The following is a 20,075-nucleotide window of genomic DNA, read 5'->3' as shown; positions in this document are numbered from 1 at the left end:
GAAACCAGGAAATGCAGTAGATATTTATATACCCACGTTCATAGCAGCATTACATAACCCATCTATCTATCTATCTATCTATCTATCTATCTATCTATCTATCTATATTGTTTGTTTTGTTTTTTGATAGTGAGAATCCAAGCCAGGACCTTGGAATTCATTCTTCAACTTCGGGGAACACAAACTTGGTGTATTTGACATCTAGCACTTCCCTTAGGATCATCTCGGGGTTCCACCGAGATATTTGAAAGGAAGTAAGAGCTTGCTTTTGTTTTATGGCACCTCTAATGTATTTTGACTACATTCTGGATCGTGACTTGCTTAGATAATCAACATTGTCATCCTTGAATTTTATGCCTTGTCTTTGCCAGTTGCTTAGGCCTTGTCTCTTTTATGTATTGTTTTTTGTTAAAATTGTGATAAATTTAAGTTGAGAACATGAGAAGACTCTGTTGTTTCTTTGGGGCATTTTGTTCTTGTTCTGTGTATACTGTATTTTGGACTTAGTTGCTGAATTTACTAGTGTTCCTGGTTTTACTTGTTTGACTTATTTGACTGCTGTGGTTTGTTATCTTTGAAATGCAATATTAGAGCAACCCCTAATGGGCTTTGATTGAAGATTAAAGACAAGGCCAAGACTATATAGAAAATCGACCATGTTAAATAATGTCACTCATATATTCTTGCTACCATTGGATCAATGTTACTTAGCAACTATACTTGCAATTTTATTGGTCAGTCATAATTTTGACCCACTTTGTACCTACCTCATAATTTTGCTCTATGAAACTTTCTTTGAGTAGTGGACTCATTGGTACCTGTTTGGGACCCCTCCTGTTTCTCCTATTCCTATTCCCCATCCCTATTCCTATTATCCAATAAATTCTCCTACTCTTAAGCTCAAAAGAAAATAAAAGTAACTTAAAGATGGAAACAACCTACAGGTCCATCAACAGATGAAACAGTGAAGGAAATGTGATGTATACGTGTGTTAGTCAGCTCTTTATCACTGTGACTAAATACCTGAGAAAAACAGCCTAGAAGAAGAAGAAAGGTTTATTTAGGATCTCAGTTTTCATGTGTTTTTGTTTCTTTAGGCTTTATACCCAGGAGTGGAATTGCTGGGTCATAGACTAACTCCACATTTAACCATTAGATGACTCCTTTTTCAAACACTTTACATTTCCACCAGCAAGGTAGAGTTCTTGATTTTTAATGGAGCACCGTAATGGCTATTCAAAATCAAGTTCACCTTTCCCAGACTCCCTTACAGCTAGTGTGATAGCTGACTAACTGGATGAGCGAAGCTAAAATTTTTCACTTAAAGGACAGTACACCGCCCGCCCAGTGGCTGGATGTGGACACAGCAGTGAGCTGCACGGGGCCATGTGCCCAGGAGCGCACACAGGGGCAGAGGAACTTCACGCAGAAGGAATTTGGAGCCTGGAACCTTCATAGGACTGTGCTGTCCCTCTCGCTTTAAGTGGGACTTTTAAGTGAGCGAGAAATAACTTTCTAACGTGTAGTTTCTAATCCACTGTTGTTCTGGAACTCTCTCAGAGCCAAATTTATACCTTAATGACTGTTCTTGCCTTCTGTGAGCCTTCTGTCTTCTGATTGTATTTCCAGTTTTCTGCCTGCCTCCTTTTAGGCTCCCTTAATATTGGTAAAGATAAGTTCAGCTACACAGTGTGTCTGAGTCACTTGCCTGTCGCCAAGACACAGTGTGTCCCACCTGCATTTTGAAGGAGGGGAGGTGTGTTTTGGATCACACTTTCAGGTCTCAGTCCACACACGGTCAGCTGGTTCCAAGACGGGAACAGCGTGGCAGAAGAGGCTGGCCGGGAAGCCTGCTCACTTTACGGCAGCCAGGAAGTAGAGAGAGAAGGGCAGAGCTGCAGGGAGACACACACCCTCACAGATCACACCCCTAGTGACTCCTCTGTTCTCACCAGGCCTCAATTTAACTATAAACTCATCAATGGGCAAATCCATTGGTGCCCATGGTCCAATCACCTTCCAAAGCCCCACCATTGAGCACAGAAGAGTTTTGGGGGACATTCCAGTTAAAAGCCATAGCAAACAAATCTCCAAATCTTAGTGGCAATGGAGATTCATTTCTTACTCATGCGAAATCTAATGCAGGTTAGTGAGAGAGTCCTCTCCAAGCACTGACTCAGATGTTCCACCTTGTCATCTTGAGACACTGCCATCTTTGGCACAGGGCTTTGCTTCTGCTTTTGGGGATGAAAAGCATGGAGAGCTCACACATACCCTTTTGTTATTTTGTTTTCTTGAGATAGTGTCTTGCTATGTTGCCCAGACTGGTCTTGAACCCCTGGGCCCAAGTGCTCCTCCTACTCAGGCTTGCAAGGGCTGAGACTAGAGGTGCACACTACTGTACCTGGCTCAAATCTAGTGTCTGTTGCTCTGCACCAGGAATGACCTGCTTATTCTTGCTCACAGCCCACTGGCCAGAACGAGTTCTATGGCTCCAACATAATCGTAAAAGAGGTTGGGAAATGCAGGAAAATACTTGGACTTTTGGAGACCAGTAGTTTTTTCCTGTTAAGGTTTTCCTCTAAAGATCTTTTCTCTTCAGGTTTCCCATAAATGCAGTGTTTTCTGACCTGGGTTCTTTCCTTTTTTGCATGGACCGCCCCTGGGTGATCTCCACTGTTGCTAGGTGACCCCAAACTCATTGTCCAGCCTAGATTTTTCTCCTCAGCTCTTGATATCTGTGTCCAACTGCCATAACATCTCCGGCACAAGGCCACACCAGCCGATGGGTAAAATAATAACCAAATCTAAAGTCCAGTGCGTCTTTCTCCTAATGTCTTCCATTCTCTGAAAATACATTCTTCTCCAAACTGAGCCTGCCTTTTCTTTCAATGACTAAAGTTTTGGGACTCCTGCTGCTTCCTTCTTTTCCAATGCCTTTTCTCTCAGGAGGCCACTTAGCAAAAGTGGTCCTGTGCTTGCAAAAACCCACCTTGGTTCCAGCCAGGACTCCTAGTCACCCAAACTCTCACTTCCTGTCCCAAATTGTTCACTTTGCCCTTAGCGCCCACTGTTGATAAGGGAAAAAATCATCCACTTACTTGCCTGTAAAGTTAGGAATGGTGGGAATCCTTCCTTGACTTTATCTCCATCCAACCAGTCACCAAATGCTATGATTCTACTACTTTTGTATCCTTCAAGTAAACATTTTCCTCTCCCGCCTTACAGCATGACTTACTTCGGGTCTTCATCGCCTCTCGCTGAGGAATCACTGAGACGCCTGGTCCAGTCTCTCTGGCCTCTCCCAGGGGGCCTTTGCACCATGTACCTTTGAGTGACTGTTCACACAAGGTCCTTGATGACCTGGACATGGTCTGCTTCCCCTCTAGCCTCATCTTCTGCTGCCCAGAGCTTCCAGAGCCGAATACGTGAGTCCACTTCTGGCGGTAACTGCCCTGTGTGATGATGGACAAGTCGCTTAATCTGCTCAAACCTCGATTACTTAAGCAATTGAATGAGTGAATTTGAATTCTTAACTTTCTGCATAGTAAGCTTTGTGTCCAAGTGGAGAATATAAAGATAAATTTGACAAATTCTCTGCTCTCAAAAAAACTCTCAAACATGTCAACAAATTATTTTACTGGGAGATTAAGTGCAGCAATACGGTAATATACTAAGTGTTATGTGATTAATGCAGAACCGATCTGTCACCAGAGCAGGGAAGGCTCCAGACCAAACAGGTATTCAGAATGATCTTGGAATCTGGGCAAGGTGCTACATACCTGTAATCACAGGACTCTGAGACTACAGGTGGTGGCAGGAGGAGCACAAGTTTGAGCCTACACTGCACAATTTACCAATTTATTGAAACCCTTGCTCAAAAAAATTGGAGGAGGCTGGGGATATAGCTCAGTGCCAAGCCCACCACCCTAGTACTGCAAAAACAAGCAATGATCTTGGAGCTGAGCAGCAAGGACTACTATTGTCTCCCTGCATTCATTCCTTTCTTCTTCCTGAATGATAGAGGTCCTTTTCAGCTGAGCACACAGCTGGACAGAATAAAGACTACATTTCCCAGACGCTGTATGGCTAAAGGCAGCCACGTGACTGAGTTGTAGCCAATGGAATGTAAGTAGAAGTGGTAAGTGCCATATGTGGGATATGTGTTCAGTGGGAGGGAATATGTCCTTCTCCTAGTTCTCCTTCTTGCTGGCTGAGACGTGACCATGATGGGTAGAGGGGGAACAGCTTGAACTTGGACATGAGCATTTGCTGAGAAAGATAGTACAGTAAGACACAAGCAGCTTTCACCAGCTCACATTAGACAGAGAGGGACAGAGAGAGAGAGACAGAGGGAGAGACAGAGGGAGAGACAGAGATTCCAGTCTATTTAAGTTATCCCACCTCCTTTTTGTCATTTACAGCTGAAACTAACCCTAATACAAATGAAGTCTGGCAGAAATGAATGCATCCCATCATGAGGTTGGCTACTCCAACCAGGTGGAACGCCGTGTGCCGGAGCACAGGTGGTGTACTTGAGGAACGCCACGGTTTTGTCCAGTGGGAGGAGACTGGAAGTGAGTTGGGATGAGCAACAGCAGAGGATGGACGAATGGCAGGACTGGGAGAAGCTCGTTTGGGGATTATGAGTGAGTTTAAGCAAGCAAGAGGGGCAGCTTGGGCTGTGGTGGTGGTGGCAGTGGAGGGGAAGGGATCCTTCAAGGTACCTCTGGAGTGAGAAGGGGGAGCTTCGGAATCTGCTTTGTAAGTGTGGGGATGCAGCCTGTCATCACGGAAGGGGCTGGGCCTTTGGGCCTCCCACCTCAGAGCCCAGTCTTTTCTCTGGGAGAAGCTCTTCTGCTTCAGTCCCTTGGGCCCACAGTCCCGGGCCCATGTATTGCTTACATCTTTACCCTGCTTGGCTTGTTTTGCAAGACCCAAAATGATTTCCTAAATCAGGAGATGGGACAGTCTTTAACCCCAGAACTGCTGGCTCTGCCTAGAAGCTGTGCAGGAGCTGTCAGGCAGTCCTTGGGCCTGGCTGGTAGCTGAGCGCTGTCCTCTGGCTGGCTGGGACAGAGTGCTCTGGGGAGTTGAGTAAGAGTGGGCCTCCTGGCAGACAAACAGCCTCGTGTCTCTTGGTGGGCTGGATAGCAAGTCAGTAGGAGGTTGGGGGTCATGGGTTTGTGGGGAACTGGGTGAGGTTAGCCCCATTCCTAGGAAAGAGTCCAGGAAACATTTCTCTACAGGGGCTTGATACCAGGGAACTGCTTACTCCTCAGGATGCCAAGAAAAGGGCAGGAGATAAGTTTTGGGAGGCCACTGAGGTCATCCTTCTTTGAACCTTCACGTGGCAAATACCTCCACGTGGCAAATAGGAGGTATTTGCTTAAAGTAACTCTTGCCAGAGGCTGGTACCCGGGAGTATAAAGCCGAATATCTGCTCTTTGCACCCAGAACTGAGCAGGTAAGCACCAGCGCTGAGGGTGGGGACAGGAGTCCTAAAGGAGGGGACTGCAGGGGGCCTCCGGGAAGCTGGGGGTGGGAACTAAGGCATCCTCTTCAGGACTTTGGCAGAATTGCTCCCTGCCATGGGCCTCAGTTTTCCTGGCTATGAAATGGGAGGCAGGAACACAGGTGAGGTACCAAGAGAGCTGATCCTGGTATCTGGGTTCTAGGTTCTGGGGAGCAGAGTGGTGGGGGAGCATTGGAAGACAGTTGGAGCTCCATCCTCCCGGCTTTGTGACAGAGATGAGAAAGGAGAGGCTCCCGCCCCCATGTTTGAGGAAGACACTTCTTCCTTTCCAACCTAGGTTGATCCACCGAGGTCAGTCTCTGAGCAACAATAATCTTCTGCTCCCTACACCTCAGGGAGGGGTTAACAGGATTTGGGGGCAAATGGCCCCTACAAAAAGTTTTTTCTTCTTTTATTTGCTTCTTCATTTTTTTTTGGGGGGGGTACTGGGAATCGAACTCAGGACCTTGTGCTCACCAACAGGCATTGTAACACTGAGATATATTCCTGCCTCTGCTTCTTCATTCTGACTTGGCCTCCGTTCAGCTTCCTTCTCAGAGTCCATACTGCAAACATGGCTGCAGTCCTCACCTGGGCTCTGGCCCTGCTCTCAGGTGAGTCCACAACCTGACTTCCACACGGGCATGTGGGCACGTGGGTGGCGATTGCCCTGAGGGTCTCTGAGCAGCCCACCCTCTCCACAGCATGCTCAGCCACCCAGGCACAGAAAGGCTTCTGGGATTACTTCAGCCAGAGCAGCAGGGAGAAGAGTGTGGTGGGGCCGATCCAGCAGCAGAAGCAGGCCCAGGACCACGGGTGAGTAGCCAGGGCAAGGAGGGGGGTGAGGGCGAGGAGACAGCTGGGCCCCAAGCCCTGCTTCTGCCCCTCCACCTGCTCTTCCTATGGCTGCTGTCTTGCCGGCTGGAGCTGCTCCAATTCTCCCCAGCTCTGTAGTGCACCTGTAATGTCTGTGCTTCTCCATGTGGACTTGCTGTTGTCTGTGGGGTGAGGACTAGAGAGGCTGGGTCTGGGAGCCACCGCCCAACCCCATATGCTAAGTTTCCCTAGATCAGTGCCTGAGATCCCCAGGGAAAAAGAGATGATGGGGTTAGCGGTTTGATGGTCTGTCCTCTTCCCCAGGAGGCTGAAAGACAGCCTAGAGCAGGACCTCAGCGATATGAACAAATTCCTGGAGAAGCTGGGCCCCCTGAGTGGGCAGGGGAAACAGCCTCCTCCTCTGACCCAGGAGGACATGCGGCAGCAGCTGCAGGAGGAGCTAGAGCAGGTGCGGGCTCGCCTGCAGCCCTATATGGCGGAGGTACACAGGCTGGTGGGCTGGAACTTGGAGGAGCTGCGGCAGCAGCTGAGGCCCTACACGGTGGAGCTAATGGAGCAGGTGGCCTCGCGCGTCCAGGAACTGCAGGAGCAGTTGCGTGTGGTTGGGGAAGGAACAAAGGCCCAGGTGCTGGGTGGCATGGATGAGGCGCTGGGCCTGCTGCAAGACATGCCCAGTCGCGTGCTGCACCACACTGGCCGAGTCAAAGACTTTTTCCACCCCTATGCCGAGCGCCTGGTGAGCGGCATCGGACACCATGTGCAGGAGCTGCACCGCCGTGTGGCCCCTCATGCCGCTGCCAGCCCGGCCCGGCTCAGCCGCTGCGTGCAAGCACTCTCGCAGAAGCTCACACTCAAGGCCACGGCTTTGCACGCGGGCATCCAGCAGAATCTGGACCAGCTAGGCAAAGGGCTCAGTGCCTTTGTCCACACCAGCGCAGACGGGGCTGAGGAGGGGGGCAGCCTAGACTCTCAGTTGCTTTCTGAGGAGGTTCGCCAGCGACTCCAGGCTTTCCGCCAGGATACCTTTGTGCAAATCGCTGCCTTCACACGCGCCATCGACCATGAGACAGCGGAGATCCAGCAGCAGCTGGCGCCACCCCCACCAGGCCATAGCGCCTTCGCACCTGAGTTCTCTCTAGAGGACCGTGGCAAAGCCCTGAGCAAGCTACAGGCGCGTCTGAATGACTTGTGGGAAGACATCAACTACAGCCTTCAGGACCAGAGCCATAGCGATCTGGGAGAAGCCTGAGGGCTGACTTGTCCCGGTTCACTCCCTAGCTTCCGGTCTGAGGGGCCCAAGACCCAGCTGGGCTAGGGTGGAGGGTTCTGCAGAGGATAGGTGAGACCCAGGGGACTGCTGTGCCTGAATAACCATCCTCAACTCCCCCATCCGGATGCCTTCCACTCACCAGGCTTTGCAAACCGAGCTTCCCGTGCTCATTTGGTCACTCTCAGGATATTCAGGGGTGGGAGAAATAGAGAGGGAGAAAGACCATGTCTGCAAATCTGTGTGGGATGGTCCCGGAAGCCTGTGCCACTTTATCCCAAAGTGTGATTCCTGTCGCTTCTGGATGCCTGATGGTCACTGCTACAGCTGGTCCATATGGAGAAGCTCTTGTTTCTCTGGGGCCACCATGACAGCTTCTGTTGGCCCAACAGAAGAGATCAAGGAAGAAAACACATGGAGAGAACATGTGATGATAGGTGTCTATCCCTGCTGGCTTGATGCTGGGTGTGAAGGGTGGGGACAGTGCTGGGCGGGGCAGGATCCATATTTCCTTATATAGCCATGCACCTAAGTAAGAAACCAAGCCCTCCAAGCTGTGGGAGGTCCTTGTTTGGGGAGCATAAGGTGCCCTCCCCACCCCAGCCTCTCCTTCCTGATTCCCAGGCTGAAGTCTAGACTTCCGTCCAAATGAAATAGATGCTTATGATGGAAGCTTCTCTGCCTGGTGTGATTCTTATTTGTCTGAGAACAAGGCCACTGTCCCTAAAGCACACCCGCCACCCACTGCAGTCCCCTGCTGCTCTCCCTCAGCTACTTGGTCACAAAGACCTGACTCTGGCTGGACTCTGCTTCAGGGCTCCTGGCTACACAACAGCTGTCTGTCACACGAGGTGTGTGTGTGTGGGTGAACCTTATCTGCATCCATATTATTTACCCACAGTGTGTGTCCTATACACACCATCTTGTACCCACAGCTTGGGTACAAGATGGTGTGCACAGGACACACACTTCTCTGGAGGAGCTGTGGCCTGGCAGACCTGAGACTCCTGCAGTGGCCTGTTCCATTTGTTCTTGCTATTTCAGACTCTTGATTAGCCTTTTCTTGGGACCCAAAATCACCCTGCACACACTGAGGGGCATAAAAAATCACCTAGAAACAGAAATTGGTGCTGGGTAGGAGGAAAAGGAACAAGTAAGCACACGCCTTTCCCTCTGGACAGTCCTGTCCCCCAGCTCAGAGGGCTCCGTCTGGGCTACACGGGCTCCTCTGGGCCTTCTGTAGCACAGACTCCAAGTGGATCTGGACTTCTCATGCCTGAAGACAGGTCATTCCTGACACTCTGAATTTATCCCCTTTCAGTGACAGGATTGAATCGTGGCTGGGAGGTGGGGGACGAACGAGAAAGAAAAGTTTATCGAAGCAGAGTTCTTGTTGTTAGAAACTGGGGAAGGTGAATCAGCCGAGGTCAGATGTGATGGGAATGAAGAGTGAGAGTAAAAAATATGGCTTGTGCATCTGACGTAGAATTTGGGGAGTTGATTATGAGGACGAAACAGGAAACTGAAAGGGAGAGATGGATTGTGGGACTGCGGCGGGAGAGAGAGGGGCTGAGCCACCTGGACAGGGCCACCTAGCCCGACAGCGCCTGGCACAGCAGTGGGCCAAAGCAAGCCTAGTTCAGAAGCACCTCCTTGGGATTCCCAGACACCTCAGTCCCCTTCCGTCAAAGACAGATTTATGGACCGAAGTCAGGTTTCCTGTGCGGAGGAGCAATTGCAAAGGTGCAAAAAAACTCAGGATCTGAGAGCATGTCCTCTGGGATGTGACGGCTAAGCTGGGCTGGCTACGCATGTCCAGGTCGCACCACCCCTGCCACATACTGTCTGGAGAAGGTCCAGAGGCGACAGTCCTTTAAAGAAGGGGCGGGGCAGCAGCTGCCGGAAGTAGGGTCGCGAGAGCAGCGGAAGGGGCGGGACCTCGAGAGCAGCGGAAGGGGCGGGACCTCGAGAGCAGCGGAAGGGGCGGGACCTCGAGAGCAGCGGAAGGGGCGGGACCTCGAGAGCAGCGGAAGGGGCGGGACCTCGAGAGCAGCGCCAGCCGGAAGCCGAGGTCTGAGCTACCCGTGGGGCGATGTCGGCCAGTGGGGCGGTAGAGGCCGGGCCTCTGGGGGCTGCAGCCGCTCCTCCACCCGCCCCGGCTCAGCCGCCAGCCACAGGGCACTTGTTCCGACCCATCAGCGCCGAGGACGAGGAACAGCAGCCCACCGAGATCGAGTCACTATGCATGAACTGTTACCGCAATGTAAGGCTGGGTCGCGGCCGGGGCGGCCGGGAGGGAGGGTTTAGGCGGTAAGGTGCTGGGGTCGGTCACCCAGGTCTTCTTGGACTAGGACAGGGAACGAGAGTTTCATTGATAGTTTTTGTTTCTCTGGTTTTTTTTTTTGCTTCCCCAGGGCACGACGCGCCTCCTGCTCACCAAGATCCCCTTCTTCAGGGAAATAATCGTGAGCTCCTTTTCCTGCGAGCATTGTGGCTGGAATAACACGGAGATCCAATCGGCAGGCAGGATCCAGGACCAGGGAGTGCGCTACACTCTGACCGTCAGGGGCCTGGAGGTAAGAGGAGCCCAGAGCAGATGCTCCTGTGCCCCTGAGATCCCTCTCTGGTCCAGACTGCCGGAACCCATGGCTAAGCCCTAGTTTCCTTCTTTGTAAAATGGGGTTTCCAAAGAGTCATTTGCTCAAGTGAGATACGATTTGCTAAAGTGCTTTGTGAATTTTGTCAGAGGTTGTGGAATGATCCGGAGTTACTTTGGATACTCTATTCATTTGGAAAGTATACAAACTGTATTATTTTGAAAGAGTCGTCTAAATGCGCCAGAAGGGAGAGGGAGAAATGGCAGAATGGAGTTGTAATGGGTAGGAGGAGATGTCTGGTTGGTTCCTGAGGAGAAGCTCTTTGGACCAGTTTTCCTTTGTGCTCAGGACATGAACAGAGAAGTGGTGAAGACTGATTCTGCCACTACAAGGATCCCTGAGCTGGACTTTGAAATTCCAGCTTTCACCCAGAAGGGAGGTAAGTTTAAGGTCAGATTATTTGAGCCATTCACATAGAGCTGGAATCTTACCCATTTTCTTGCAAAACTCCTGGTGTCAGGTCTAGTGGCTCGCATATGGGTTTGACCCTATACTCATAGAGCTTTTCATTGGTTTAACATGAGCAGAGAGCTTGAGATAATTTAGAATTTTAGCATCACTGTTATCAAAGTTTAGTTAAATCTAGTGCCTGGCCTCCTATTACAAATGAAAAAATCAGGGCCCAGAGTTGAGGTAAATTGCCCAGGGTCATACAGCCACTGGATAGCAGAGCTAAGACTCATTTGTCTTTTGTTCTTGTTCACAAGCTCTGACTACTGTTGAAGGCTTGATAACCCGCGCCATCTCTGGCCTGGAACAGGACCAGCCTACACGAAGGGTGAGCTGGGCTTGGGCTTTTTCGTTACAACAGCTTATGTGCCTGAATGAGTGTTCAGCTTTTCCTGTCTGAATGACTGTCGGGCATTTTTTTTTTTTCTGCAAAGAATATGGTGGTCTTATAGCTGCCAGGGTGTTAGAAATATACTTACTCTCCCTTCCCTAAGAGTATATCCAGGCTCATCTCAGTCAGTGTAACATTAACTCCAGAGAGTTCTTCCTGATTCCCTTTGGCTAATCTGTGCTTCCTGGATATTCCACTATTTGTGTCTTGATACTTATTATTACAGAAATAATATCATTGCATGTTTAGTCATCTGTTTTCCAAACTGGCTAGGGAGCACCCTTAAAAAGCTATGCTTTATTTACGCTTATGCCCCTAACTTGGCATGAGTGCAGGGCTTAACTGGTAGAATAAGAGAAAATGAGGCTCTCCTGGCATCTTCTTCAGATTTGTTTATTGTGTCTGTGAAGCCTGAGGTACTTGGTTTCCACTCATTGAGACAGGTGTTGGCCTTCTGATGGAATTGACATGGGACCTTCTGATGGAATTGACATGGGCATGATGGGCTTGGGCATGATGTACACAACCAGGGTGGAGACTTTTATTCTGTTTATGGCAGGCGAGTGAAGAAGCCATAGCTGAAAGAATTGATGAGTTCATTGTCAAACTGAAGGAGCTAAAGCAAGTGGCCTCCCCTTTCACTCTGGTGAGTAATGAGGGACTGTAGTTGCTTTTGGTTTAAGTGGGCAGAGATAACTGAGACTTGCTGGGATTTTTGTGCTCTGTTCTGATGGTAGATGTTTGTGCATGAGTTCTTATTGCAGTGAATATGTGTTCACTCATGTGTAGATCATCGATGACCCCTCGGGGAATAGCTTTGTAGAAAATCCACATGCTCCCCAGAAAGATGATTCCCTGGTGATCACACACTACAGCCGGACCCTACAGCAGGACGAGATGCTGGGGCTCCAAGTAAGTGGACTAAAGAGCCGGAAGAGTGGCTCAGAACTACCTTGCACTCTGGGTTACTTGGAGCCAGTGGAACATTGTTCAGTTGCTGTTCCTGCCCTATTTATGTGCAAACACTCAGCCTGTTTGTATCTGCCTTCTAGCTCATTTCAGGACATAGGGTGAAGGTCATCGAAAGGATGGCAGTGGCTCTGATCCTGTCTTGAGCCTTATTTGCTTGATTGGGGCATTGCTTTCGGTTTTCTGTGTAGCCGATGAGATGACACCTTGTAGAATTAAGCAAAGATGTTTTTCCCACTCTAGGACAGGGTGTTGGGGGTGCTGAGGTTCACCTGCCAGCTTGTGATTTGCATTTCTGCTCTTTTAGGCCGAAGGACCAGAAGAAAAACTGGAAGAAGAAGATCTCAGAAATGAAGTGAGTCATCTTGGCTGCTGTTGAGGAAGAAGCAGAGTTGTGGGCTGAGACTGGTGCTTGCCAGTGTCTCTTTGTCATCACCTGCATGGGTGACCACCAGCATGCCAACTGAATGCCTGTAACCTAAGTGTCCTGCCAGAGAGGGCTCATAGTGTGTTCCCATATTATATCGCAGGTGCTGCAGTTCAACACAAACTGCCCGGAATGCAACGCCCCAGCTCAGACCAACATGAAGCTAGTGCGTATCTTTTGTCAAGCAGTTGAGTTGCTTGCTTCTGACTCAGGCATGGAGATTATATATAGGCTGGGAGCATCCTTTCAACGGAGCCAACGCTTTATTCCCTGTGATTAGGAGGAAATTGTCTTTGATTAGACCATGTATCTCAGCTGTTGAGTTCAATGAAAAACCTAGGCTGTGATCTTGAGGCTCGTGTGTGCCCTGAACTGTGACTTCAAACATTTGTAAAGAGAGGCTACTATAAGCAAGGAAGAGAGCTGTCTTCTAGAGAATTCTCAGATTTAGGATGCCTTGTGATACATTTCCTGCAGTCTGGGACCAGCATGTTTGTGTGGGTTTTGGTACTGTTTTTCCTGAGGGGGTCTTGCCATCCTAGAAGCAGATTTCCTTAACTCCATCTTCCAGAAATTCCCCACTTTAAGGAGGTTGTCATCATGGCCACCATCTGTGAGCACTGTGGTCATCGGACCAATGAGGTGGGTGAATGCCATCGTTTGGAAAGAAGACTGGTTTAAAGGTGACCCCTTTGTACCTTCTTCCTAAGTCTGCTTCAGGATGATGGAATGGGGTGGTCTGGGGCTTTCACTTGGGCTTAGTGAGGGTGAGGAATCCTTGAAAGAACTGAGAATTACTCCAAGGAAGAAAGGTCAGAGGTACCAGAACTAATTTAGACATGTGAAAAGTTGGCGTGTGGAAGACGGAAGCCCTCGTCCCACTTCTCAGAGGGTGGAAGTTGAGGGAGGCATATTTTTACTCCATAATGAATTTAATAGAGCTGTCTGAACATTGGGCTTTCCTGATACGTATTTGAGCATGAACTGATTAAATTCTTGGATCAGAATGTTACAAAGGAGATCCATACATTGGCTCGAATGGGTAATGCATTGGATAGAGTACAGTAAATGCTTAAAAGTCTTGCAACATGTAAGAGTCATACTGTTTTTTAAAAGACAAGTTCAGATGGGGCTGGGGATTTAGCTCAGCAGCATAAGCGCCTGCCTGGCAAATGCAAGGTCATGAGTTCAATCCCTGGTACCGCAAAAAAAAAAAAAAATCTATTAAAAAAAAAAAGACAAGTTCAGAGTTTCTTGGGCTATGTTTTGGCGCGCTTGAGGGGCTGGCCATTCTGCTCCTGTCAGCTCTCCGTATTTGTGGTTTGGGTCCCTGCTACCCCTGTTGGTTTAGGCTGAAAGAACTGTGAAGGAGGAGGTCCAGGCCTGTGGAAGTCCCTGGGCTGCCTAGCACCAGGTGAGGCTCAGGGTGCTTTCCCTGCTGCTGCTCCTGACTGTCGTCTACGCAGGTGAAATCTGGAGGAGCAGTGGAGCCCCTGGGGACCAAGATCACCCTCCACATCACAGATCCCTCAGACATGACCAGAGACCTCCTCAAGGTAAGAGCCTGCTGGGGAAAGTGTCCTCATACAGTTGTCTGGGGGAAGTTAACACCCAGGGACACAGGGTAGCTACTTTCCTGGGTTTGAGGGTCCTTGAGTAGATTAATATGTGCTTGGATTTGCAGAGTCAGAAGGCAGCCCAAAGGCTCTTCTCACTGATTAGTTAGCAGCTTTTTGGCTTCCAGTGACTACGCAGGTCTTTTGCTCTGACCTCTGAGAGGCTGCCTGATGGTGTGGGGCTTTGACTCAGCATTTCTTTTTATTAAGTTGATTTCATTTCGGTGGTTCAGATGGGTAGGAGTGAGTCTCTGATTTTGCCTGGGGAGTCAGAAAACTGGTACAGCTGATGTCCTCATCCTGTTATGGGGCTCTGGTGGTGGTAATTTGGCAGAAGCTCTCTGACTGACTTTCTTTTCCCATTCCCCCATTTATTTTTCGGATTGCCTTTCTTTGTCCCTGATTTAATTTTCTTTTTTCCTGTTTCCCTCTCCTTCTCTTCTTCTTCTCTTTCCTTTTTTCTTGTTCTGTTTTTCTTGGTGATGTCGGGGACCACAGCTAACGTCTTGTGAACGTTTGACAAGTGTCACTGAGCTACATATACCTCCAGCCCCTGACTTAAATCGTAATTTGACATTCCCTTTTGCAGTCTGAAACATGTAGTGTGGAAATCCCAGAGTTGGAATTCGAGCTGGGCATGGCTGTCCTTGGGGGCAAGTTCACTACGCTGGAAGGACTCCTGAAAGACATCCGGGAACTGGTGAGTCCCGGCTTAGTGCACAGCTGCCTTCAGCAGTTCCGCCGTGGGGAAGGCTAGAAGACCTCGCGTGTCTTAGACCTTAGGTTTTAGTGCTGATAACTAGAGGTTTCTTTGCCTTAAAGCTGCCTTCTGAGACTTAAATATTACTTTGAATCATGAGGAGTTGGTGAGAAATTTTGAGTGGAAATTCCCAGGTAGAGCTCTTGGATAGTGTAGTTATTTTCTGGTAATGGATAAGTCACTTACTTCTCTATAAAATAGGGGGTTAGGGCCCTTTCTGCACCTGAAACTCCCTAACACACATGCATGTGTGTTCTCGCTTAGCCTGTAGAGTTGGCCCTGCATATCCAACCACAGACTGAAAATATCAGAGAAAGAAAGCACATCTCTTTTTTTTTTTTTTTTTTTTTGTCTTTTTCTTTTTTATTGGTACTAGGAATCGAACTCACGACTATCTGCTTGCAAGGCAGGCGCTTATGCTGCTGAGCTAAATCCCCAGCCCCTGAAAGCACATCTCTTGACACCTACTGACTTCCTTGTCATTATCACTGAACCTGTTTACATAGCATTTACAGTATATTCAGTGTTAACGGGTAATTCGGAGATGATTTAAAATATACAGAAGGGTGTCTGGGTTCTGTGTATATACTTTGACATTTATATAAGGGCCTTGAGCATTCATGGATTTTGAGATCTGGGAGCTATCTGGGAAGTATCTGGATTTGGTATCCTAGAACAGTTAATTTTTTTTTTTTTTCTTTTTTCTTTTTGGTACTAGGAATTGAACTCAGGACCTTACACTTACCAGGCAGGCATTGTGCCACTGAGCTACATCCCCAGCCCTGTATTTAATTTTTTGATGAATAATTTCATTTAATTGATTTAATTATCAGCATTAAAAAAAACTTTTTCTTTGCATTTTTTTTCTAAATTAGATATCGCAAGAGTACTTCTCTAGATTTTGTTTCACATTGGCAGTGTTGCCCTCCTCAAGAGTGGCTGCCTAGGTCAGCAAGGCTGTATGGGGTAAATGCAGGCCAGACTTCTCCAGCTGGGTGTCCGCTGCCATTCCCTGCCTGGTGGTCAAACTCAATAACTGTAAAGCCAGTACAGTATTCTAGCAATTTGCATGTTACTTATTGTAGGTGACCAAGAATCCTTTCACACTGGGTGACAGTTCCAGTCCTGGCCAGTCGGAGAAATTGCAGGAATTTAGCCAGAAGTTGGACCAGGTGAGTGGACACTGGTCAGGTGGTACTTGTCCCCTTGCGCCTGTGAAAAGGCGATGAATCCCTCACCTGCCGCTCTGAACGTCCAGTGCTCATGCTGGGGGCGCTTTTGGTTTCTTAGGTACCCTGTCATCTTTTTCTTAGTTTTCTCAGATTGCCTTCTGGGAAAGAGTGCATGGGAAATACAGTTTTTAGGGTCTGTGTCTGAAAATTTCTTTTATCTCTTTGCTTTTTCCTTTCCCTTTCTGTCTGCCTCTATCTCTTTTTACTGAAGACTGAATTTAAATTTTTTTTTTTTTGTACTGATCAAACTCGGGACCTCATGCTTGCCAGGCAGGCACTGTGCCACTGAGTTATGTTCCTGGCCAGAATTCAGAGCTTTTGTATTGAGCTACATTTCCTGCCCTTCTAAAATTTTTGTTTTAAGATAGGATCTTGGTGGGCTTGAACTTGTAATCCTCCTGCATGAGCCTCCCAGAGTGATGGTATTACTTGAATTTCTTTATTCTGTTCTCATAGTAGATTGATGACTGGCTGGAATTACAATTATAGGAGAAAAATGATTTTTCATCAGAACTTTGAAGGCACACACTACTGTCTGCTTTTTATTGCGGCTTTTGAGGTGTCTAAAGCCATTTTGATTCCTTGCCTTTACTGTGTGATCTGTTTTTTTTTTGTTTTTTCTTTTTTTCTGGTACCGGGGATCGAACTCACGACCTCCTGCTTGCAGGGCAGGTGCTTATGCCACTGAGCTAAATCCCCAGCCCCTGTGTGATCTGGTTTTTTTTTTTTTTTTTTTTTTTTTTTTTTTGGTGTGTGATCTGTTTTTAAGACCTCTTTGTCCTCTGTGAAACTGAAGATGTGCCTTCATATGTGTGAGTTTTCAACTACTGTGTAAGCACCTGGTGGCTTCGTTCAGTCTGGAGAACTCATGTGAATCAGTTTAGTAATTAATAAGCTTTCCTGCATTACTCCTGAAGATCGCCTTTTTTCTAATTTCTCCTTGTTTTTTTAACACCAGTTTCAGTTTCTAGGCATTTTACTCTAGTCTGGGAGAGTTCTGCAACTTTGTTTTCACTTATTTTTCCATTTTTAGTTTTTGGTACTGGAGGTTGAGCTCACGGCTTGGCACCTGCCGGGCAAGCCTTTATGCTGCTGAGCTGAATCCCCAGCCCCTACGTTTTTATTTCTAAGAACCTTTTCCCCCTTGTCTCTGAATATCCTCCCGATACCCTTTTCAAATAGCATTCTTTTTTTAGATGCAGTGTTCTGCATGTTGGATTTTTTTGGATTGTTTGTTTTGTTTTTATTTTGATATATTTTCTTCCATTCTCCTTGGCCAGTTTCCATTTAAGTTATTTGCCTTTGTTTTAAACCCATTTGATTTTCTAGAAGTCCTGGGGTCCTTGGGACCTTGTCCAGATATCTGGCAGTCACTGATTGTTAAGAAGAGGCCTGAAGAGCCCGGCGAGGACGAATCTCGCTGGCATGGGCCTCACTGAGCAGGGTGTTGGCTCAGCTGTTCTGCTGAGGCAGCTCCACTCAAGCCCAAGTGCCAGCACCGTTAGGACTTTCCTCGGGCTGGTCAGATTTCCATCAGTGGCTGTTCCCTTTCTGTCCCGAGGAAGGAGTGGCTGGCACTGTCCTGGGAACTGTGTGGAAAGAGGGCTTGTTTCCCATACGTGCACTTGCTCAGTGTCCCTGTCCTTGGTTTCTCTGCTCTCAGCTGGCCCAATGCCTCCCAGTCCATAGCTTGCTGTGGTAACTTCTTCAGAGTAACAAAAAATTGTTGGTCATTTGGAGAAGGGGATGAGACTGAAGATGTTGCATTGCTACTTGAACAGCTTTTGAACAGGCTTACATTGTATCCTTTCTCCTGTGGCATCCGATTTTTGCCAGTTCTTAAACCATGAGGATTCTGCAGGATGAGGTGGGTGGCCCTGGACAGTCCTAGCCTCTTTGTAACGTTTGTTTTCTTTCTCCTGTAGATCATTGAGGGCAGCGTCAAGGCCCACTTCATTATGAACGATCCGGCAGGAAACAGTTACCTGCAGGTAAGGTCCCCCTTCCCAGTGTTCGTGGAGAATCAAGTTTTTGATCTTCCTCAAACATATTATCCCCAGAAATGGAGGGATTGGGGCCGAATGGAGCGCTCTCCATCAGGGAATTTCTGGGAGAAGTTAGAGGAGGAGGGAGAAAGGAGGCAGGGTGGGAGGGATTTTAAGTGTGTGTGAAGAAGGAAAAGCAGCATCCCTCTGAGCCTCTTTGTTTCTGTACTCAAGCTCTAGAGTTTTCATTCCGCAAGTCTGACTGTGAAATGGGAAGAAGTGGTATCCTGTCCAGAGGCTGAGACAGGAAAACCGAGAGGCTTAAGCAGACGGAAGAGAGAGTCTAGTGACTGATGTAACTGTAACATTTGTCAGGATTTACTGTGGGTGAAGTAAATACACAAGACAGTTGTCACACTTTTCTTAAGAAAAGTGCACTTATAAAATGCTTTAGGATAACCGATAACTATTCCCTGATGCTGTCCTAGTCTGTTCTCCCCACTGGGTCAGCCTGGCCCTGGGAAAGAGGGAACAGAACTCACTGAGTTCCCGGGAAAGTAGCGGTCGGCAGCTGCCTTGGGCGGGGGAGCGGCGGGATGGCGCAGGCACTGACCGTGTTTGCCCTTGGCCTTGCAGAACGTGTATGCACCTGAAGATGATCCAGAGATGAAGGTGGAGCATTACGAGCGCACCTTTGACCAGAATGAGGAGCTAGGGCTCAATGACATGAAGACGGAGGGCTATGAGGCAGGCCTGTCCCCGCAGCGGTAGCGGGCTGCTCCTCGCTGGTTCCAGTGCTGCTCATGCCGCAGGGCTGTTTATTACTGTGGAGTGAAGCTGGGAGTGTCCTCCCTCCCTTCCTCGTGGTGGGGAGCACCCCTGGCTGGTGTCAGAGATCTAGGAAGACTTTCTAAACCACTTGTGATGCAAGTGCAAGCCTGTTGTGTTACTTGACCTTATTTTGGAGGTTTCTAATTGGTCTGGGAAGAAACCCAGAAATGAACCGTGCAGCCTGTCGTCACCCTTTTCTGTCGACTCTTCACCTTCCCTGCAGTGTTCCGTCCTCTGGGGTTGGAACTCTGAAGCTGGCAAAGATGAAGAAGAGTTAAAGGTGGGGTTGGGAGTTGGTTTGGGGCATACAGAGTCCTGTCTTTCCGAAGGAATTCTGAGTGGAAAGGTCCACACAGGTGAAGAAGTTATTGTATGGGTTTCAGGCAGCACTGGGCTCTCAATCACTGTCTTGTTAAACATCATGCTGTTGGAGTTCAGCCTCCTAAGGAAAATTTCCCCAGTGTGACCACTATGTGGGCATTGGAGCTAGCATTTAACTCAGTTGTTCAACAGGTGTTTGCTGCCTGCTTTATGCCAGGCACATCACAGAACAGTGCGCAAAATAAATCTGCTTTCATGGAATTTAAAAACTGGGGGAGAGAGTGAAAAGATAAGCAGAAGAGTGTGTCAGGTGTGATTCAGTTACAGAGAAATGAAAGGCAAGGAGATATAGGTGGTGGTGGGGAGGAGAGGCTGGGTGTTTGAACTGACTGGGCGCGTCAGCGAGGAGCACATTAAGGTGGCACTGTGACATTTAGGCAGAGCAGTGGAGGAAGTCAGGGAAGCGTCCTTTACCCATGTAGCCAGAGGAAGAGATTTCCAGGCATTGAGCTGCAAATGATGCTTTTTCTGTCTGAGAAGCTGGGGACTACCTGCTGTGTGCTAGGACGTGAGGGGCCAGGGCTCAGAGCTCAGCCTGCTGTGCTGGCTGCCGGTGTGTGTGCAGTAAAGGCCACGTAACTGAGGTACTATCAAGATGACTTGGCAGTCATGTATTACTCTTACACCAAGGTCTCAAGGTATTTTCTACTTGGAAAATGTTGTCATTGTTAATAGTGTGTTTCTCTTGAATTCATTGTACTAGCTTTTGTACCCCTTTCCTCAGTTCTTGATTTTCTTTTCACCTTGATCATTCCGT

At 48.3% G+C, this 20,075-nt stretch overlaps 2 protein-coding genes across 4 annotated transcripts; both read left to right on the top strand.

The window, feature by feature from the left end:
- Positions 1-4,652: 4,652 nt before the first annotated feature.
- Apoa5 (apolipoprotein A5) lies at positions 4,653-8,291 on the top strand. Of its 3 annotated transcripts, XM_013155382.3 has the most exons (6): positions 4,653-4,764; positions 5,283-5,467; positions 5,679-5,827; positions 5,999-6,129; positions 6,220-6,331; positions 6,656-8,291. In XM_013155382.3, exons 4-6 carry the CDS (start codon positions 6,090-6,092, stop codon positions 7,599-7,601), a joined length of 1,098 nt encoding a protein of 365 aa, XP_013010836.2. In that variant the 5' UTR covers positions 4,653-4,764; positions 5,283-5,467; positions 5,679-5,827; positions 5,999-6,089; the 3' UTR covers positions 7,602-8,291. The 3 variants fall into 3 exon arrangements, with proteins under 3 accessions (XP_013010836.2, XP_063111884.1, XP_063111885.1); XM_063255814.1 differs by having other exon boundaries at positions 4,711-5,467; XM_063255815.1 differs by lacking the exons at positions 4,653-4,764; positions 5,283-5,467; positions 5,679-5,827 and adding an exon at positions 5,491-5,637.
- Positions 8,292-9,646: 1,355 nt separating this feature from the next.
- On the top strand, positions 9,647-19,042 carry Zpr1 (ZPR1 zinc finger). The gene is made up of 14 exons (XM_013155605.3): positions 9,647-9,882; positions 10,034-10,195; positions 10,565-10,655; positions 10,984-11,054; positions 11,677-11,763; positions 11,907-12,029; positions 12,394-12,441; positions 12,617-12,683; positions 13,085-13,155; positions 13,980-14,069; positions 14,719-14,829; positions 15,975-16,061; positions 18,047-18,112; positions 18,743-19,042. The coding sequence occupies exons 1-14, from the start codon at positions 9,712-9,714 to the stop codon at positions 18,875-18,877; spliced, it is 1,380 nt and encodes a 459-aa protein (XP_013011059.2). The 5' UTR covers positions 9,647-9,711; the 3' UTR covers positions 18,878-19,042.
- Positions 19,043-20,075: the final 1,033 nt, after the last annotated feature.

This window comes from Cavia porcellus, unplaced genomic scaffold, assembly GCF_034190915.1.
Source record: "Cavia porcellus strain 051 isolate PalLab524CR breed Dunkin Hartley unplaced genomic scaffold, mCavPor4.1 scaffold_9, whole genome shotgun sequence".
Classification (NCBI taxonomy): domain Eukaryota; kingdom Metazoa; phylum Chordata; class Mammalia; order Rodentia; family Caviidae; genus Cavia; species Cavia porcellus.
Note: the sequence above shows the minus strand (reverse complement) of the source record. Positions and strands in the feature narration are given on the sequence as shown.